This window comes from Carassius gibelio, chromosome A5 (genome assembly GCF_023724105.1).
Source record: "Carassius gibelio isolate Cgi1373 ecotype wild population from Czech Republic chromosome A5, carGib1.2-hapl.c, whole genome shotgun sequence".
NCBI classification, from domain to species: domain Eukaryota; kingdom Metazoa; phylum Chordata; class Actinopteri; order Cypriniformes; family Cyprinidae; genus Carassius; species Carassius gibelio.
The window spans coordinates 30,384,487-30,402,158 of record NC_068375.1 but is presented as its reverse complement, the minus strand read 5'-3'; the positions used below and the strand labels follow the sequence as shown (position 1 = coordinate 30,402,158).

General features: G+C 37.5%; 1 protein-coding gene across 4 annotated transcripts in view; it reads right to left on the bottom strand.

The window, feature by feature from the left end:
- Positions 1–15,335, bottom strand: part of LOC128011519 (glutamate receptor 3-like) — a 35,561-nt gene extending 20,226 nt beyond the window's left edge. For all 4 annotated transcript variants that reach the window (XM_052594016.1, XM_052594009.1, XM_052594025.1 and 1 more), the window contains exons 1-9: positions 14,518–15,335; positions 14,124–14,282; positions 9,702–9,941; positions 5,674–5,861; positions 2,696–2,749; positions 2,437–2,598; positions 2,004–2,171; positions 963–1,067; positions 488–595 (exon numbers count right to left, since the gene is read on the bottom strand). In XM_052594016.1, coding sequence (XP_052449976.1) covers positions 488–595; positions 963–1,067; positions 2,004–2,171; positions 2,437–2,598; positions 2,696–2,749; positions 5,674–5,861; positions 9,702–9,941; positions 14,124–14,282; positions 14,518–14,605 — 1,272 coding nt within the window. In that variant the 5' untranslated portion in view covers positions 14,606–15,335. The remainder of the gene's footprint in view (positions 1–487; positions 596–962; positions 1,068–2,003; positions 2,172–2,436; positions 2,599–2,695; positions 2,750–5,673; positions 5,862–9,701; positions 9,942–14,123; positions 14,283–14,517) is intronic.
- Positions 15,336–17,672: the final 2,337 nt, after the last annotated feature.

Sequence of the window (17,672 nt, the reverse complement as noted above, 5' to 3'; positions counted from 1 at the left end):
AAAAACAAAACACATTTGAAGTCTGAGGAGATGTAAAATGAGAGACTTTACTTTGCATCTTTTTCTAAAGCTTAATATTACACACAGTGTGTGAGAAAACCATCAGCCATGTTTTGAGTCTATATTTCTTTATATTTCCTGCAATTTGCATCCAGCTTGGCATCTCAATCATTCAGTACTTACGTTTGATGAAGTGAAAGAAGCAGAGAGATGGACATTCTAACCTATTTCTTACCAAAGCCAGTATTGTGATGTCACTGCTACAATAGGCCACCGGAATGGAACTGAAAATGCTTTGGCACTCACACGGATAAAGTTGAAACACTCTTCTGTGATCGACTGTTTCAACATGTAGTGAGTGAGTGCAAAGCAAAGTAAAACAGAAAAACATTCTGCCCCCCCAGGATGCAATGCAACCATGACACTAAACCTGAAAGGGCAGAAGGATCATGGTTCGGTATATTTAAAAGCAGTTTAGATAGTGTACCATAATAGTAGTGACCACAATGGTTCTGTTTTCCACAGAGGAGGATTCGTTGGTAACCTGCTGCTCCACTATATAAACAAATTTCTCATATTCATTCCAGTAGCCAATCTGCAAGGGACAGAAACAGTAACAGCATAAATAGCATCAATCGATCACAGTTGACCTATAACAGAAATACAGCAACTCAGTAAGAGAATGACTCAGTAGAAACGTGATCTCATGACCGATGGAGGAGGAAAGCAAGTATGAGGGCAGCTGGAGCATTTTAGTAAATGTTAAAGGGGTCATATCATGAGAAATATTATTTTCCTTGAGCTTTCAAGAGAAAATATTTACTTGCACTATATGAAAACAAATTGTAACAAAAATAAGCCAAAAAAAAAGGGCAGAGAAAAAACAACAAAGTAACTTGAGGCTTTACTGTGACAGTAATATTTTGTTAATTTATAGAAACTGCCCTCCCAGGGCCACTAACCTTTCTGGCTCCACCTGGTTTCATTTCATAAACATCAATGGTGTAATTTGATCGCCGTCCAAATGAGTCAAACTGAATATTTCCCGTCATACCCTGAACCTGAACCTGCGGGAGGAAAGCACACAGGAACAGTAACATCCACAAAATAACAAGCAAAACAAAAAAGCATGATACAACATTATTAAATGTAAGTGTGACACCCTGAAGTATGTACACATTTTAGTTATTGTGATTTTTGGGAAGAAAAGTTTTTTTCATACACTGATTTTCAGTTTACAAATATTCTGTATGTTAAATGTAAAAGGGAAGCTGAAACTGTCACGTGTAAAAAGTACTGTCTATTGCTGAATGAGATTGGGACTCTTATTTTGAAAATGAGGACTTGTATAGAGGAGCGGTGTTGCGCCAGCGCCCTCACAATTGCTGGAGATTATGTGCAACACAGACACAATTGCTCCGGTCTCCTAATTTTTTCCTGTGTTTACAGGGACTTTCTAATCTGCCAACACGTTCTGCTGTACGGGGCGTGTAACATAAAGTATCATATAACCATATAGACCTTATGTAGCCCGCCCCTTTTCAGCACTGCATTTATTGTGTTCTGTCTTCTGGTTTGTATTTCCACAGCATGAAGGTATATAAAATCTTATGGATTTATGAATTAACCGCTCATTTAAAATATTCCCGTTCTACTGACATTTTATATGGCACCCACTTCAAACATTACAATGGTCATCATAACTTTTGATAACTCTATATTAAGTAAATCCACTTCACCGGCTTCACCTCTCTTTAACAGCGATGCCATAGAAGTACAGTATACAGAGCTACCGCAAAAACGGAAGTGAACACAAAATACGAAAGATGGGTATGCGCTTGTTTCTCTGGCATTTAAGGTCTAAAGGAAAAAATAAACACAAACCATTTAAAATTCATCAAATGTAAATATATATCTAAACATTATTGCACATTCATTGATCATTAAAAACCACGAATGTAGCTGTTTTCCTATCTCTGAGGCCCTTTATGGCCCTCTCCTACCATTTTGAGAGCTCTCTCAATGTCGATTCCCTGGCTCCATGGTACAGCCGGGTTGGCGAGGCAATCGCCTGCACCCCCTCGGCGAGAAATATCAACACGCTGACGTCTCAAATACCGAAATGCTTCAGCTATCACCAGGATGGCATCATGTGTCAGTGCAGAGGTGTACTAAACAGGAGAACAAACAGATAAATGGTTTACATGTATGGGCACAACAGCTGAATGAGGTGCTTCATGGGAAAATTTAAGCAACATCGACAACAAAAGAAATCATTAATGAAACTACTGCATGCTACATAAAACTCATTAAAATATGCTATCATAAATTACACATAAATAAACACTGTAAACATAATCACACAAGTAGCACAGTCACTAATAAACTCATCACAAATGCACATAAATAAGCATAGAAATAAAGAGAGAGAGAGACCTTCAGGGGAGTGTTTCTAGACTCGGGGAACTCTCTCTCATCGAGCCGCTCCCAGCGCTGAAGGAACTGCTGCACGATCGGGGTATCAGGATTTATGATTTGGAATCCGGTAATATTTGCTCCACTAGAAAACACCTTATCCAAGCTCATGTTAGAGAATCCCTGCAGGGAGCAAGGGTCAATGGTAAAAAGTGAAAGGTCACTCACAGGAGGTTAAGAAAGAAGAGATCTGGCCATGTGTGTGTGTGTTTTTTCTCACAAGATTAGCCAGGATGTAATGATATCCTCGACTGTTCTTTCCTGAGATCACGACCTGGAAATAAAAGAATGGAAGTGTGTCACCCAGCATTACGTCTGATTCTTTATGTAGACCATGAGTTCAAAAAGAATGAATCACAGATTAAATTGGCAAACAAACAAGTGTGACTGCATCATATAATATTTATTAATTATTAATAATATTAATAATGTTCATCGTCTGGCTGACTACGTCTTGTATAAATTTTTCTAAAAATCCTGTCATACGTGGACAAACTGACAGTCACCGCTTATAAGCTACTACTAAATATTGTAGAAACATAATTTTCTGTAAAGTTGCTTTGTAACGATTTGTATTGTAAAAGCGCTATACAAATAAATAAATAAACTTGAAACAAATTAAATGCAAAAACTGCTGCAGAGTGATTCTGTAACTATGGGCACTTTGTGGTCCCAGCAGTGGAAAAAAAAAGGAGGAAAGTTTTTCTTTTTATTAATAGTATAAAACTGGGTGGGGGGATGGGAGATTATTTTAATTAAAAAAATAATAAAATGTCAAAAAGTGACAAAAAATACAAAAACATTTAAATGAAACCAGAAATGATCAAACTAGTTAATTTAAAAATGATAAAAAAAAATTATTTCAAGTTCAAATTCTTTATTTGTCCCCAATGGGTCAATTCGTTGTGCAACAGATAGTGTAGTACAAATCACACACAATCACACACACAATACCAATACAAAGATTGCCTACCATGCAGGCATGATTAAAATAATAAAAACAATAAGCAATCAATAAATAGTAAATCACTAAGTTATCTTTGGTTCTTTATAGAATTGAGAAGCAGAATGGCTGCAGGCACAAAAGAGTGTTTATATCTGTTGGTTCTGAATTTTTAAAGTGTAATCCCAATGGCAACATCTTAAATTCAGCCTGTAAGGGATGAGAATAATCTAACAGGATAGATTCAACCCTTCTTAACATCTGCTTATGATAAAGTTCCTCAAGACCTTTCTGCATTGAACCTGTGATGTAGCTGCTCACCTTAATTAACCTCGAAAGGGAGTTTTTTTGTTTGTTTGTTTTACAGTCATGGACCCATACCAGCAGATTAAGGAGAAGGTAACAACTGACACAACAAAAGACCTATATACACAAAAAAGTCAACAGGGTCTTATCCACATTAAACTTTGCCAGCTTCCTCAGGCAATACAGGCGCTGCTGGCCTTTCTTGCAAAGCAAACTGGTATTTGAGTCAAATCACACCTTATCATCAATAATGGATCCTAGGTACTTATACTCTATAACAACCTCTATTTCCTGACCATTTATACTAGTTTTTTCAGTGTTAGTGAAACTGCACCTAAAATTAATACACATGTCCTTGGTCTTAGAGAAAGAAATCCAAGAACACACCCCTATGGTGAGCCGGTTGATGCAAGGATGGCCATTTACTCTCACTTCGCTGGAATCTATTTGTGAGGAAATCTAATATGCAGCCCACAAGGTTGCATCTCAACCAGCAGGTGGGGCTGAATGAAGTTAAAGCCTGATGAGAAATCCACAAAAAGTAGTCTGGCATGATTTCTATTGCCCTCAAGGTTATTAAGAATGAGGTTAAGTACTTTTACAGTTGCATCCTGGACCCCTCTGTTTAGTCTATATAAAAACTGTAGTGGGTCAAGGAGGCAATTGGTCATAGATGACAGTTCTCTTTTGATCAGCTTTTCAAAACATTTCATCACAAATGACGTAAGGGCTATGGGTCTGTAATCATTTAAAGTCTTAGGGTGGCTATTCTTTGCAACAGGAACAATAATTGACTGTTTCCATAAGTCAGGGACCTTCTGTTGGCCCATAGATTGATCAAAAACAGAAGAAAAAAGTTATTTGTTAAAATGAACTTTAAAATGAACTTAATTTGTTAAATGAACTTTAAAATTAAGCACTTAAAAATTGTATAAATTTTTTACTATTTTTAAATATTAATAAACACTACCATAGCATCCAAATTATACTAAAATAACACTGTTCAGCAAACAATACTTACCCAAAAAATCTCATTACTGGATTTTGTATTGTGTTGGTGCTATCAATGTCCAGTGGCAGTTCTAAATACCTAAAGAACACAACACCACATTCCATCTGTGGAAATATACATTTAAATGATTTTTGCTTAAACAAACCAGTGCAGTAGTGCTTATATTCACATAATAATAAATGAAAGAGTTGTCTTCATTGTTCTGTTTGAACCTGTTGTGCACGGTCGAGCTGTTATAATATTGTGTCTTCCCACACATCACAGGACTGTGTTATTATTTATTGTTCTACAAAGGTGTAGCACTTGAATACACTGGCAAAATTGACATTTTTAATGCCGTACTAGTAGAGGTTTAGGTACAACATAAAGGTACGACCCAACCACACCCACCCCCACACACACACACAGCTATTGATTTACAAACAGCAGCAGACAGCCAGTCTGCTGGAAGTGCAGAGCTCTGATTAGCTTTCTCTGAGTGCTGATTGATCAACTCGTGGATTTCATTACCTCCGTGACCTCCTAGTGTCACACAGACACACACATTCTCTTCTCTCCCTGTATATGTGTGTGTGGGAAAAAGCTAGGAAAGTAGAGACAGAGGGTAAATAACAAAAAGGCAAAGAGCAAGTGAAAGAGACAAACAGAATCAGAGAATGTAACAGTACCTTTGTAACAGAACCGTATTTTTGGATGAGAGGAAAGGGATTATTTTTAGTTTTCTCACTGTTCCCTGTTACAGGACGCTCTGTCCTACACAAACACACGCACACTCTCTCACACACAATTTTTACCACCTTATTTACTAACAGCAGTTGACTTCTGGAAAGGTATAAACCAATACCACAAAACTGAGACAGAACCACCACGACAGACAGTTACACAGTCCAACAGATGAAATTAAATTAAATGATGTGTGTATATGTGTTTTATGTACCTGTTCTAGAATACTGTTAATACGTTCCACCTCACAGTCGATAAGGAACCGTTTCTCCTGCCGACGATCCATTTCTTCAATAATACGCCGGTATTCCAGTGGATCCACTATGTTCCCAACCGAACGTGCTGTCACCTGCCAATTATTCATCACTGCAGACTCCATGATGGCCTGTAGGATGGAAAACCCTGAGAAAGAAAGAGAGAATAATCCAAGGCTACGCATGACTTGTGTAGATGTAGTTACAGGGCAGAATTGAGCCAGAATGATAGAGCAAGTACTGCTTCATTTCTCTCTCTGGTTTGAGAACATAGAGGAACTGCTGATGCAGTGCAAGTCTGAAGGGATGAAAGGAGGGAAGGCAAAGAAAGAAGCATGGTTACTCTATGATGCTAATGCAATGGTAAAACACATATTTTTATATATAAAACATATATATGTTTGTGCATATGTGTGCAGGTGCATATCAGGCTTTCATTTCTATATTTCAGAGAGGCTTCACTAGAGATCATATCCATTGCAGATTATATCTTTACGCATCTAATCAGGTCTGCTGCAATACATCAGATCCACTGCAGCACATATCAGACCCATGCACCCCAGCCCACTGAGCCCAGCGAGGAAGAGTTTGCTTGCTCTGATATACTCAGTTTCCTTTGCATAAAAAAAAAATCTGACTATTTCAAAACAATTTGCAAATAAATCAGTGTTTTCATTCGATGTGTTCAAGAAAGCAAAAAAAAAAAAAACAGTGGAAAACAGAAAACAAATATTGTATTTCTTCTTTCTAAAATTGTATAAAATATAATAATAAAAACATAAATAAATTAATAGATTACAACATTCAACCGCACATCATAAATATACGTGACATTTCTGTACATTCATGTTTCCTTTGTGCTTCCAAACTGAGGGACAACTCAAATAGGGATGTAACAATTAACCACGAGCCGTTTGAAAATCGATTCAAATATGTGACGGTTCAAATCGTGTGAGATGCTAAACAAATCGCGATTCATTTAGGGGTAGGAGTTTATATAAATCCATGTCTAAGGGGAACTTACTGTTTTTAAAAAGTTTAGATGGTATTTTTTTATTTTCATCTTGCCTCTGTGCATATTAATGTTCATAAGTTCAGCTCTGCTTTGTTTACAGCGGAAACCAATTAAACGCTTTAAACACCACCTGCTGGCAGAAAGGGAATCTGAGTCTCGTTCAGCTCATCCACTGTTTCATGCAGATATTTTAATATATAGTTTCACAAAACTGAAGTAAAACCATTCTGTTTTTGCTTCAAATTTTGAATTTATGCTGTCTAATTTAGAATTAAAACTGCTCATGTTGCATGTATGCAGCATCTTTGTTTGGATAATGATTAAAAAGCAGCGGTTTCCTCTCATTTTAAATGGAAAGAGCACAGACAAAGCCTTATTTTGTTTAAATCAAGAGATTATTTTATTTGTTTAAGTTATTTATTTGATTTGGGGCTTGTTTAAAAATTTCAATTTAGTTTTGTTATTTACATTTACATTCTATTAAATTTTGTCATTTAGCAGAATCTTTTATCCAAAGCAACTTAGAAATGAGGACAACAGAAGCAATCAAAACCAACAAAAGAGCAATAATATGCAAGTGCTAAAAACCTGAATCGTAAAATCAAAATCATGAATCAAATTGAATCGTGAGTTGAGTAGATTGTTACATCCCTCCTCTGAAACATTTTTATGCATTTATTAACAGACAACAGAGACACTCTCAGAAATATGGTACAAAATATGTCATTATTTACCCCTAAAGGTTGCATATTATTAGAACATTAAAATTACGAATAGGTCCTTAATGTGTATATTTTAGTACCTTCTGAAAGGATACTGCCCCCGTGACAGCTTTTTTACCTTAGAGTGCACCACAGATGTACTTTACTTTCCACCAAAGGATTCAAAGCAAACACAACGTAACAGAAATGTTCACTAACACCCTTTATAACCTCCAGCTCAAGGCTATAAAGGACACAAATCAGCCCTGTTCCATTCTGTCTTGTTTTTAGCCCTGTGATCACATTCATTATAGGACAACACATACACACACATTCAATCAATCACTGTTTTAATTAGCATACATCCTGGAGTGCAAGGCCACAAGGCTGTTTAGCCGTGACCAATTAATCAAGACTGACAGCTTGAAGAGAGGTGAGATTTCAAATGACATTCATACAAGCACTTCACCTCTAGAAGTCATACATGTTAGTATTAGTAGAAGGCCATATATAACACCCGCAAAGGTTTATTGAAGATGATTAAATATGAGTTTCTCATTAGAGATTAAGAGGGTCTTGCTAAACAGTGTATGGACAAAATCTTTTACAGCCCCTTCATTAAATATCTCTTAACCTAGATTATTAATGCATTTTTTTGAGAGTCTCTGCCTAATATTGTAGCATTCAATCTCAACAGAACAAATCAATGTCTTGGAGTGTTTATGATAACCAGCAAGCCAACGCTCATGCAGATGTTTTTTTTTAAATCGTCACTGTTTAATGTATTTAACAGATGCGCAAGCCCTGTGGTTATGTAAAACCATTTAAAGTTTGGCACCACCCGCCCAACTCCCTGCTGACAGTTGCGGGGGATTTTAAGGGTAGTAACAGATTGAGACTGTCTGCACTTTATCATCGTTTGAGATTGATCCAAAAAGCATCTTGTGCTTCAATGGAAGAAAATCTGATCTTTTGTACATAAGAGTTCATATGACCAATTCTGAACCCTAGTTTGGAGGAAGTCGTGGCCTAATGGCCAGAGTTTGACTCCTAACACTAAGGTTTTGGGTTCAAGTCTTGGGCCGGCAATACCATGACTGAGGTGCCCTTGAGCAAGGCACTGAACCCCCAACTCCTCGCCAGGCACCGCAGCACACATGGCTGCCCACTGCTCTGTGTGTGTGCACTTTGGATGGGTTAAATGCAGAGCACGAATTCTGAGTATGGGTCACCATACTTGGGTGTATGTCACATCACTTTCACTTTAGAATCTTGATGCCTTTGGGAAACGCAGCCCTGTTCATTAGTATGATACATTTATTCTATTAAATAAAATCGCTGGAGAAAACATAACAATATCTCTAGTTATCTTAAACTCTCTTTAGAGTAAACAAGCTAGGAAAAATGTGTGATTGTTGGCTGCATGCCCATCAGATGATCTGGAACACAAACAAATAGAAAAACTGTTTTTGACTGTGTTATGTCACTATGTATAATATAATTAGCAATGTTTATTTAAAAAATAAAATTTGTTGTTGAAAAAAGAAAACATTACAACTATACAATTCATAAAACAGAAAAGGTTTACTATAGGCCCTGTATTCACCTGGTATTAAGATGTGTTTTCAGTGACCTGATCACAAGTCCACTGAGACGCATTACCATTTACACCAGGTATTAAAATGTGTTTCAAATGCATCTCTTGTGACCACTTGTGTCTGGATTTCCTTGAGACATTCCCCTTATTTCATCACACTCTAAATCATATTTAAGGGAGCCACGAGAGCAGCACACAAATACTGTTGTCTGAAAGAACTTATGTTATACTTTTTATGGGTGATCTAGAAAGTAAGCGTATGGAAAAGGATAAATAAGGCATCTGCGATTTCAACCGTAATCTGTTTGTTTTGGTGCACTTTCTCACAACACGTTCTACAATGATTACATATTAAGTCAGTAGAGACAAGAATAATAAGAATCAGGTGAAATGTGTTTTTGACTACCTCTGGAAGAGGTTGAAAGTTGACAAGTTGTAAATGATTTAGACCCCCTTTACACTTGTATTTACTGTCATCCACTCATGATCAGATCAACAAAGATACATATTAATAGCAGGTGTAAACAGGGCCAGGGCCATGTAGTCCACTAAAATCCCAAATCAAGCATGCATCCACTTTTGAGTGCAATGCCCACACCTCAAAATCCTATCAACAATCGTCCCCACCCTGCATTTGTTTTTTCAATAAAATGTTACATTTTACTGTTTACTCACCTCTGTCAGTATCATACAGGTAGACAAATTTCTCCCATTTATAATGGGCTAGCAAACTGAGCAGCGCCCCCCGGAGGCCTGGCCTCATCTGCAGGACAAACTGCACATCTGTGTCCGTGGGAAAAGATGGAGTGATGAAGGAGGTGTGCAGAGCACCACAGAAAGACGTTAATGTGTTCATTGACTTCCTGTCGTAGAATCCAAATATCGCATATACACCCCTGGAGAACTGAGAACAGACTGCAAGACCAAGAGAAAAACGGAAGCAGAGTCAGTGTTCATTTCAGGATAAACAAACATTAGGCACACAAACACTCATAAGCATTTTGTATTATGATTATATCTACTGAGTGTGTGCGATCTGAAGAGACAATAACCTGTTTGCAGAAACGGAAAGGTTATGACATCTGCTTTAATATCACAGATGGCATGTATTTGAATATGATGTGAATTAATCAAAAAAATCCATATCAAATTACTTATTTTTTAGTTTATTTTAAATACTCTAAATGCAGTTGCCACCTAAATTATTAAAGGAATATTTCTAAATCTGGCAAACTTGTACAGTAGCTAAGCTGACAGTAGATGGATTGAATTCACTGACATCTCTACAGTAATTTATGAAAGAATGCCCAGAAATGTTAGTTCATTCAGGTTTAGTGCTGTATTATTTACTGCATATTTACAACCTTACATTACCAAGAGGTAGGACATTTGTACTTTTGTTTACTGAAGCAAATTATTTTTGCCTTGCACAAACACCTGCTTCTTGAAAAGTAAGAGAGCGAGGGAGAGGATAGGAGAGACTAACAGACTACGACAGGAATAGAGGTTAGCTGATTCTAGGAAAGGAAAAATATGGGACAAATGTTCCTAAATGTGTCCAAAAGATATACAAACAAATAAGCAAGAAAAAAAGAATAGGTGGTATGTGGACACGAGGGGGGAAAATACAAGCAAATGTCACATTACTAAGAGAGCCCAGTGTTTAAAAATCCTCACACACAGAAGAACACACATTCACAGCCTACATTTAAAAGCATACATGCTTAAACACTCATACAGCGAAGCAAATACATTCATACACAATTGAGTAATGCTGCCCACCACCATTTTATTTTTTAATTTATTTTTTGAGGGACAAAAACAAATCTATGATTTTTTCTATAGAGTTTTAATTGTCTTTAAAAAGGCAGTTTATAACAAGTGGCTAAATATGACTACAGAACCAGAGTGATGCTAACTGCCTGGTTAACCTTCAAAAATATGTCATCACTTTGGTGCTCTTTTTGTTTGTTTGTTTTTACAAAAACCAATCAAAGTGTTTGGACAATGATCAGCGTGATACATACATTCAAAGTGAGTAAAGATGTGCTGTCATTGTCCTGAATTCACCAAATGGATTTTTATGAAATGTGTCTAAAGAAAAAAGAAAATCATATGGATCATATCTACACACAACTGGAGAATTGCATTTGTCTGGGTCTCTGTTTTAGAGTTAGTGTGTGTTTTAGGAGGTGCCATCCTTTTCTCTTTCTATATTGATCGCGCCTCAGTGGAAAGCAGCTCTCACCATGAGAACAAACGATCACTGCAGTTCAGAGAGACACATTCAGCTCTTACTCACTCTCACAATCAGTCCTTTAAGCTGAAGTGTGTTTGAGATGTGTGTGTGTGTATATATATATATATATATATCTATATATATATACATATTATAATTTTTTTTTTTTTTTTACTATACCTTCTACTATCTCAGCTTCATAGAGGGCCATCTATAAGTAAGCCATTTTGTATTAGGATTTTCCTGAAAAGTGTAAATACTGTGGCGCAATCAAATTAATGCTCAGTTTTTTTGAGCAGCCCAACATAGCAACACCGACCCATGATAAGATTTTATGGTGGGAATATCTTGTCTGACCAATTACAGACATGAGAAGTGTTTAAACCTGGTTAACAACAAGTACAGGTGAACAATATATCAGTAGCTATTTTGCATTGTGTACTCAAAAAGCATATTGAAGCGTATTGTTTGTTTGTTTCTTTTTGCAGAATATTTACAAATTTAATAAAAGTGAGTGTTTTTTTAACCAAATGGCCAACAAGTAAAATTTCTGGTTATAGTTATCAGAAATTTCTTACAGTTATCTTTCAAAGTCACAATTTAAAAAAATTTTTTGTACTGCTCACATTTATTGTGGGATTATCAAAGAGGAAAAAAAAAGTCGAGCGGGGACTTTGTTTGGTCTACTGGTTGATGATTCAACAGAGACGGCTATAATGCTAGCTTCAGTTGATTGTAAGAAATGGGCAGAGTTTATGAGGATTAAATTATTACATAAATATGGCCTATATCACCTGAGAGAAGTCTGATGTTTCACTGGAAGATTATGACATCTTCATAAAGAATTACAAGGTCAAAAAATGTTTTTTAATTAAATGGAAGAATCGTGTAATAAACCCAATTACATGCATTTCGAAATTTCTATTTCAAGCCGAATTTAAAAGTTATTTTTGCTATTTCAATTGGTGACGCTAGTGGCGTGGAAATTACACAGAAGCGAGGTAATGATTACATGTCTCTCTCTCGCTCTGCTTTTCTCTCCTTCATTTGTTCTTCTAACTGAGCCAGCAGGTTACAGCTGCTTACTGCCTTTCTGGAGAGAGCAAAAGAGTGAGTGAAAAATAACCTGTTTCCAAACCCTCTCACTCCAACAGCCTTCTCTCCTGTAAGCAGATTGCCTCAATTAAAACAGCAGGGACACTGCATACGTAAGCTGTCAAAACCTTTTTTTCAGGAACCGTTTGGTAACGTCAGGTAACACTGCATGCAAATGTGCGTGCTCTGATTCAAAAATAAGTGTCTATATCTATTTATGAACCATTCTTGCATCACTGTTAAAGCACGTTGTCCTTCCTGTCATGTTATTCATGAGTAAGCTTTGAGAGCATCTCCGCAGAGTTTATTCATGAAACTTTAAAATCACCTTCAGAGTCTGAGAGATTATGTGTATATCTCTCCACTCGCAAACTCTTTATTTATATTTTTAAATGGCCAGCTGTTTTTTTCTGATGGACTAACCAGATGCCTGAAGCAATGTGTGTGTGTGTGTGTGTGTGTGTGTGTGTGTGTGTGTGTGTTAAGGCAGTGAAGAAAGATCAATGACTGCAGCCATAACATCATGAAAAGCTAGGAAACAAAAAGCTCACAAACATGGTCTCTCTCTCACACAGACACGCTCAGATGAGCAGCCAGGCCAGTCGAAGACACAAAATGGTAATGACAGCAGCTGTAAACAGGCATTTTCTAATGATGGTAAAGCTCTCTCACTCTCGTGTGCACACACACACACACACAGAGTGGAGGGCACTAACCATTGCACTGGTTTGGGAATGTGTGTAAATGTCAGCCTGCACTCATCATCATCTCTCTCCCTCAGTCTTTCTGCTTTTCTCTCAATCTCTCCATTATCAAGACCTGAGGCTTGTGCCACAGGAGAGTTTTTCACCTTTTTTTCTCTCCATTTCTCTTTTTTTTTGCCAACTTTTCACACTAGGAGTCTTTATCTGCTCTCTTTTCTTCTTCTTTTTTTACTTGCTTGCTGTCCCTTTTTCTTGACATTGAAACATCATAATAAAACCCTGGCTTTCACTTAATTTTGACAGTCAACTCCAGCCAAATCCTACATGCTTACTACAAACAAACTGTACTGTACTTGGTTGCATTTTATTTTATTAAATCACCTGAGAAAATCTTGAACATGTTGAGACAAACAGAACATGTGTCTGTTACAGTTGTGTACGGGTACAGCACTTTATGTCTAATGTTGCCGCCTTTTGTTGTCTCCGACTAAAATAACACTTAATGCAATGAACTTTAAAGTTTTTAACAAGGTAAACAAGAGGATTCAGCGTGACATAACAGAAACAAGACAGGTCAGCAGTCTTATTTAAGATGTTATGGGCAGAGAAGAGACATGAAAATGAAATTCATGATGTGAGGGAATATTGCACATGCTTGTAATAAGAGATTTACTTCCACGCAGCTGAATTTTCTTAACACCTACATTGTGAACATGATCAAGGTCCTGTGACTCATTGCTTGAATAGCGTTTGGTTTGTTTTAAAAATTAGAATCTGAGGGTTGTCTCCTGCCTCCTCACAATATGTCCCAGCAAAGTTGAAAACCAAATCTCCAGCTTTGTTAAGAAAAAAAAAGAGCACTCATTCTATTCTTATATAATAGATAGGCTAGATAGATAGATAGATCTGACATATTCCCCAGCCATCTCAATGGAAAAATATTTTTTCACAATATACCTGAATTCAACCCCTATATTGTTATTAAAGGAGCCGGTTAAAAGAGAACAGGTGCGAGGCGTCCCGCAGAAATGTATATAGAAAAAAAGAGCAGAGACTCACACGCGTGCGTGACTGAAAAGCTATTGGATGACTCCAGATTGTCCACGTTATAATTCAGATGAAAGGGTTTCTCGGTGACGTTCTGATTGGTGTTGTACAGCTGAACGGCGAAGCGGAAAGCGCTGTGTTCCTGGACCGTGGAGCGCATAAAGAGACCACCTGCATGTGAGATCAGATGAGTTAAGAGCATTTACTTGACTTAAGACTTGTAGAGTGAGAGAAAGCAGTTGTAACATTCACATCATTTACACTCCGTTTGGTGCTAGAGGTAGTAGAGCAAACTTCTCGTATGGAGTGTCTCTGTGGGTGATGCAGCAGGTAGAAGAATATATCGGCGCGTTTCCAATGAAGGAGATGTCTAATATTTTGATCAATAAATAATCAACTCACTCACCTATATTGATCTGGTTTGGAAAGCCTGCCTGGGTTTGCAGCACCAGCCAAGACAGGAGCAGGACGCTCGCGTGCGCTCGTCGCCTCATTTTGTCTCCGACCTCTAGAATTCTTCAGCACACGAGCAACATCCAGTCCGGGCGAGAGGGCGACAACAAAACCCGCCAGATGTGCACCGACTCCCTCACGCGATGCCGGAGAGGTGCATTCAGGGTACAGGACGAACACCGAGTACGAGCAAACAAGCGCGAGAGCCCCTCAATTCAGGACAGCGCAGCAGATCATCCAATCGGACCGCCGATCAAACTTGATGTGACGTGAAATTACAAGAGCACTCTTCGTACGCGCAAACGCACGCGCGCAACCCGCTACTGCGGACAAGCGTGCGCAGTCTGCATACAGCTCAGAAAAACCGGCACGAGACCCTGGGAACAGTTCACTTCATTCCCTTATATTCTGCACAAATCCGGTGTCCATTAGCACGCTTTTACCGCGCATACAGTTGCAAATCAACACGAAAAATTAAAGTTCACAACAACCCCACAGGTCCGGAGCATCCTAAACCCATGCGCTATCATATAGTGTTAAAGCATATGTCGAAAGTCGAAAGATCTTTATATACGAGTCAATGAGGTAAACTGTATCCGTTTGAACTTCTTCTAACAGAATATTAATATTTTATGTAGAATACAGGTGATCTCTGCAGGCTGTAAATTTAAGGTCTTTACCAAACAGACTGCACTGTGTGTGTGTAAACAATTCACATTTGTGTTTTTCCTCATGATCAGGGGATTCTTACTGTTTTGAAGAGTTTTGTGATTAAATATTATCCATCAATTATTTTTGTATTTTTGTATATCACTAGGCTATGTAAGTGATTATTTCCCATTTTTTAATTCTCTGATCTGCTGATCACTGCTGTTGGCTGTGTGTGTGAAGTCTGTCTCTGGAGTACTGGAGATAACACAAGCTGTCCTTTCATGTGTCTAAGAACTGACTGACTCATATAATGAAAACATGTTCATCTATAATAATGTTTTCATGCATTTAGGCTGTATATTCTATTATAGGATTTTTATTCTTCTTGAAACACGCTTTACTCAGAGAAAAGCTTTCTGCAGGTGCAATTGTGATATGCTTTCACATTTTCAGCCTTGGCATCACCCAAAACTGAAAACTCACAGCTCTGAGCTGGATACGGCTGACTAACAGTGACCCAGATTTCTTCAGCTCCTTATTTCCTATGTGTGTGTGTACTTGTGTCTATACTGACCATACAAGCCATGCCTGTATATTCTGTGCCAGATCTATCAGACTGGCTGTCTTGTTGAATGCAGACACACATACACACTCTCAAAAACATCTCTCTTATGCACATTCAAAACACACACATATAAGTGAACCATATGCCTGGTAATATAAATGGACCACATAGTCTTTTGGCTAAATTTTGACATGCAGCTTGATGTGCCGATGGCTAGATAAACCATGTGTACATACAAAAAAAATCTGTTAAGTGTGAATTCAACTCTCTATAAAAAAAATAATTTTTAAGTCATACATAATGGCCCTGAAGAGAATGAACTGCTCATCTTAATAATCTTTTTATTATCATTAAATCAAAATGAGTCATATTGCACCTGTTGCTTACAGGTGTCAGTAATTCAATGTATTTAACATTGAGCTGGATGCAGATTAGCATGCATCAGCTGGCTTTTCCATTCTGAAACAGCAGCACAGATGGAATGCATCTGATCTGATGTCTTTGGAGTCCTTTGTACTCCCAAGACAGTGAAAAGCACAAAAGTTATATTAGGGGAAAAACATGAAATAAACAATGGGGTGCCCTCACAAAGCTGTGTGAAATATGGCACATACAATGCAACCATTTTCTGAAGCCTTAAAGCAAAACCCCCAAAAAAACATGTTACTTAATCCAAAGTAATAAAATGTTATCTTGACTGAATTGTTGTTGGTTAGTAATAATTATTTAGCAATGCTGTATCACCACTACACTTAAATTGTAGCACAACAGGTACATTGTCCCTGTTCCAGGATAAATAAATAAATAAGCTGTCATACAGTATATGTTCATTTTGAACCCTAATAGGCACTCTGAATTGTAGTTTTAGTATTTAACTAAACCTAAATGCTTAAAAGTGACCTTGAATTGTTCATTAAAACTACACTGAATTCATTATACACACACATACATGCATATATATATATATATATATATATATATATATATATATATATATATATATACATGCATATATATATATATATATATATATATATAGTTCAGCTTTGTGAGGGCACCCCATTGTTTATTTCATGTTTTTTAGATTTTTGAGGGTGCAGTCTTGTCATAAATTAATCTATTTCTTTTCCTACATCATTTTTAACAAAAAACATTGGTAAAATATATATTTGGGAGTCTTAGACCTTTCCAACGATATATAGTTTGTCAAGATTAGATTAGATTTGATTGTAACATAGTGAAGTAACCGTAGGCGTCCCGTATTCGGGACGGGGTGACAGTTAATGGTTTTTAAGACAAATACAATGAAAGGATTTTTAGAAATCTTGGCCAACTGAAATGTATGAAAATGAAAAGTATGAGCATGTACAGCACTCAATACTTAGTTGGTGCTCCTTTTGTCTCAATTACTGAATTAATGGAGTCGATCAGTCTGTGGCACTGCTCAGATGTTATGAGAGCCCAGGTTGCTCTGATAGTAGCCTTCAGCTCTTTTGCATTGTTGGGTCTGGCATATCGCATCTTCCTCTTCACTATACCCCATAGATCTTCTATGGGGTTAAGGTCAGGCGAGTTTGTTGGTCAAATAAGAACAGGGATACCATGGTCCTTAAACCAGGTACTGGTAGCTTTGGCACTGTGTGCAGGGGCCAAATCCTGTTGGAAAATGAAATCTGCATCTCCATAAAGTTGGTCAGCAGCAGGAAGCATGAAGTGCTCTAAAATTTCCTGGTATATGGCTGTGTTGATCTCAGAAAACACAGTGGACCAACACCAGCAGATGACATGGCAACCCAAACCATCACTGACTGTGGAAACTTTACACTGGACCTCAAGCAACATGGATTGTGTGCCTCTCCTCTCTCTCTCCAGACTCTGGGACCCTGATTTCT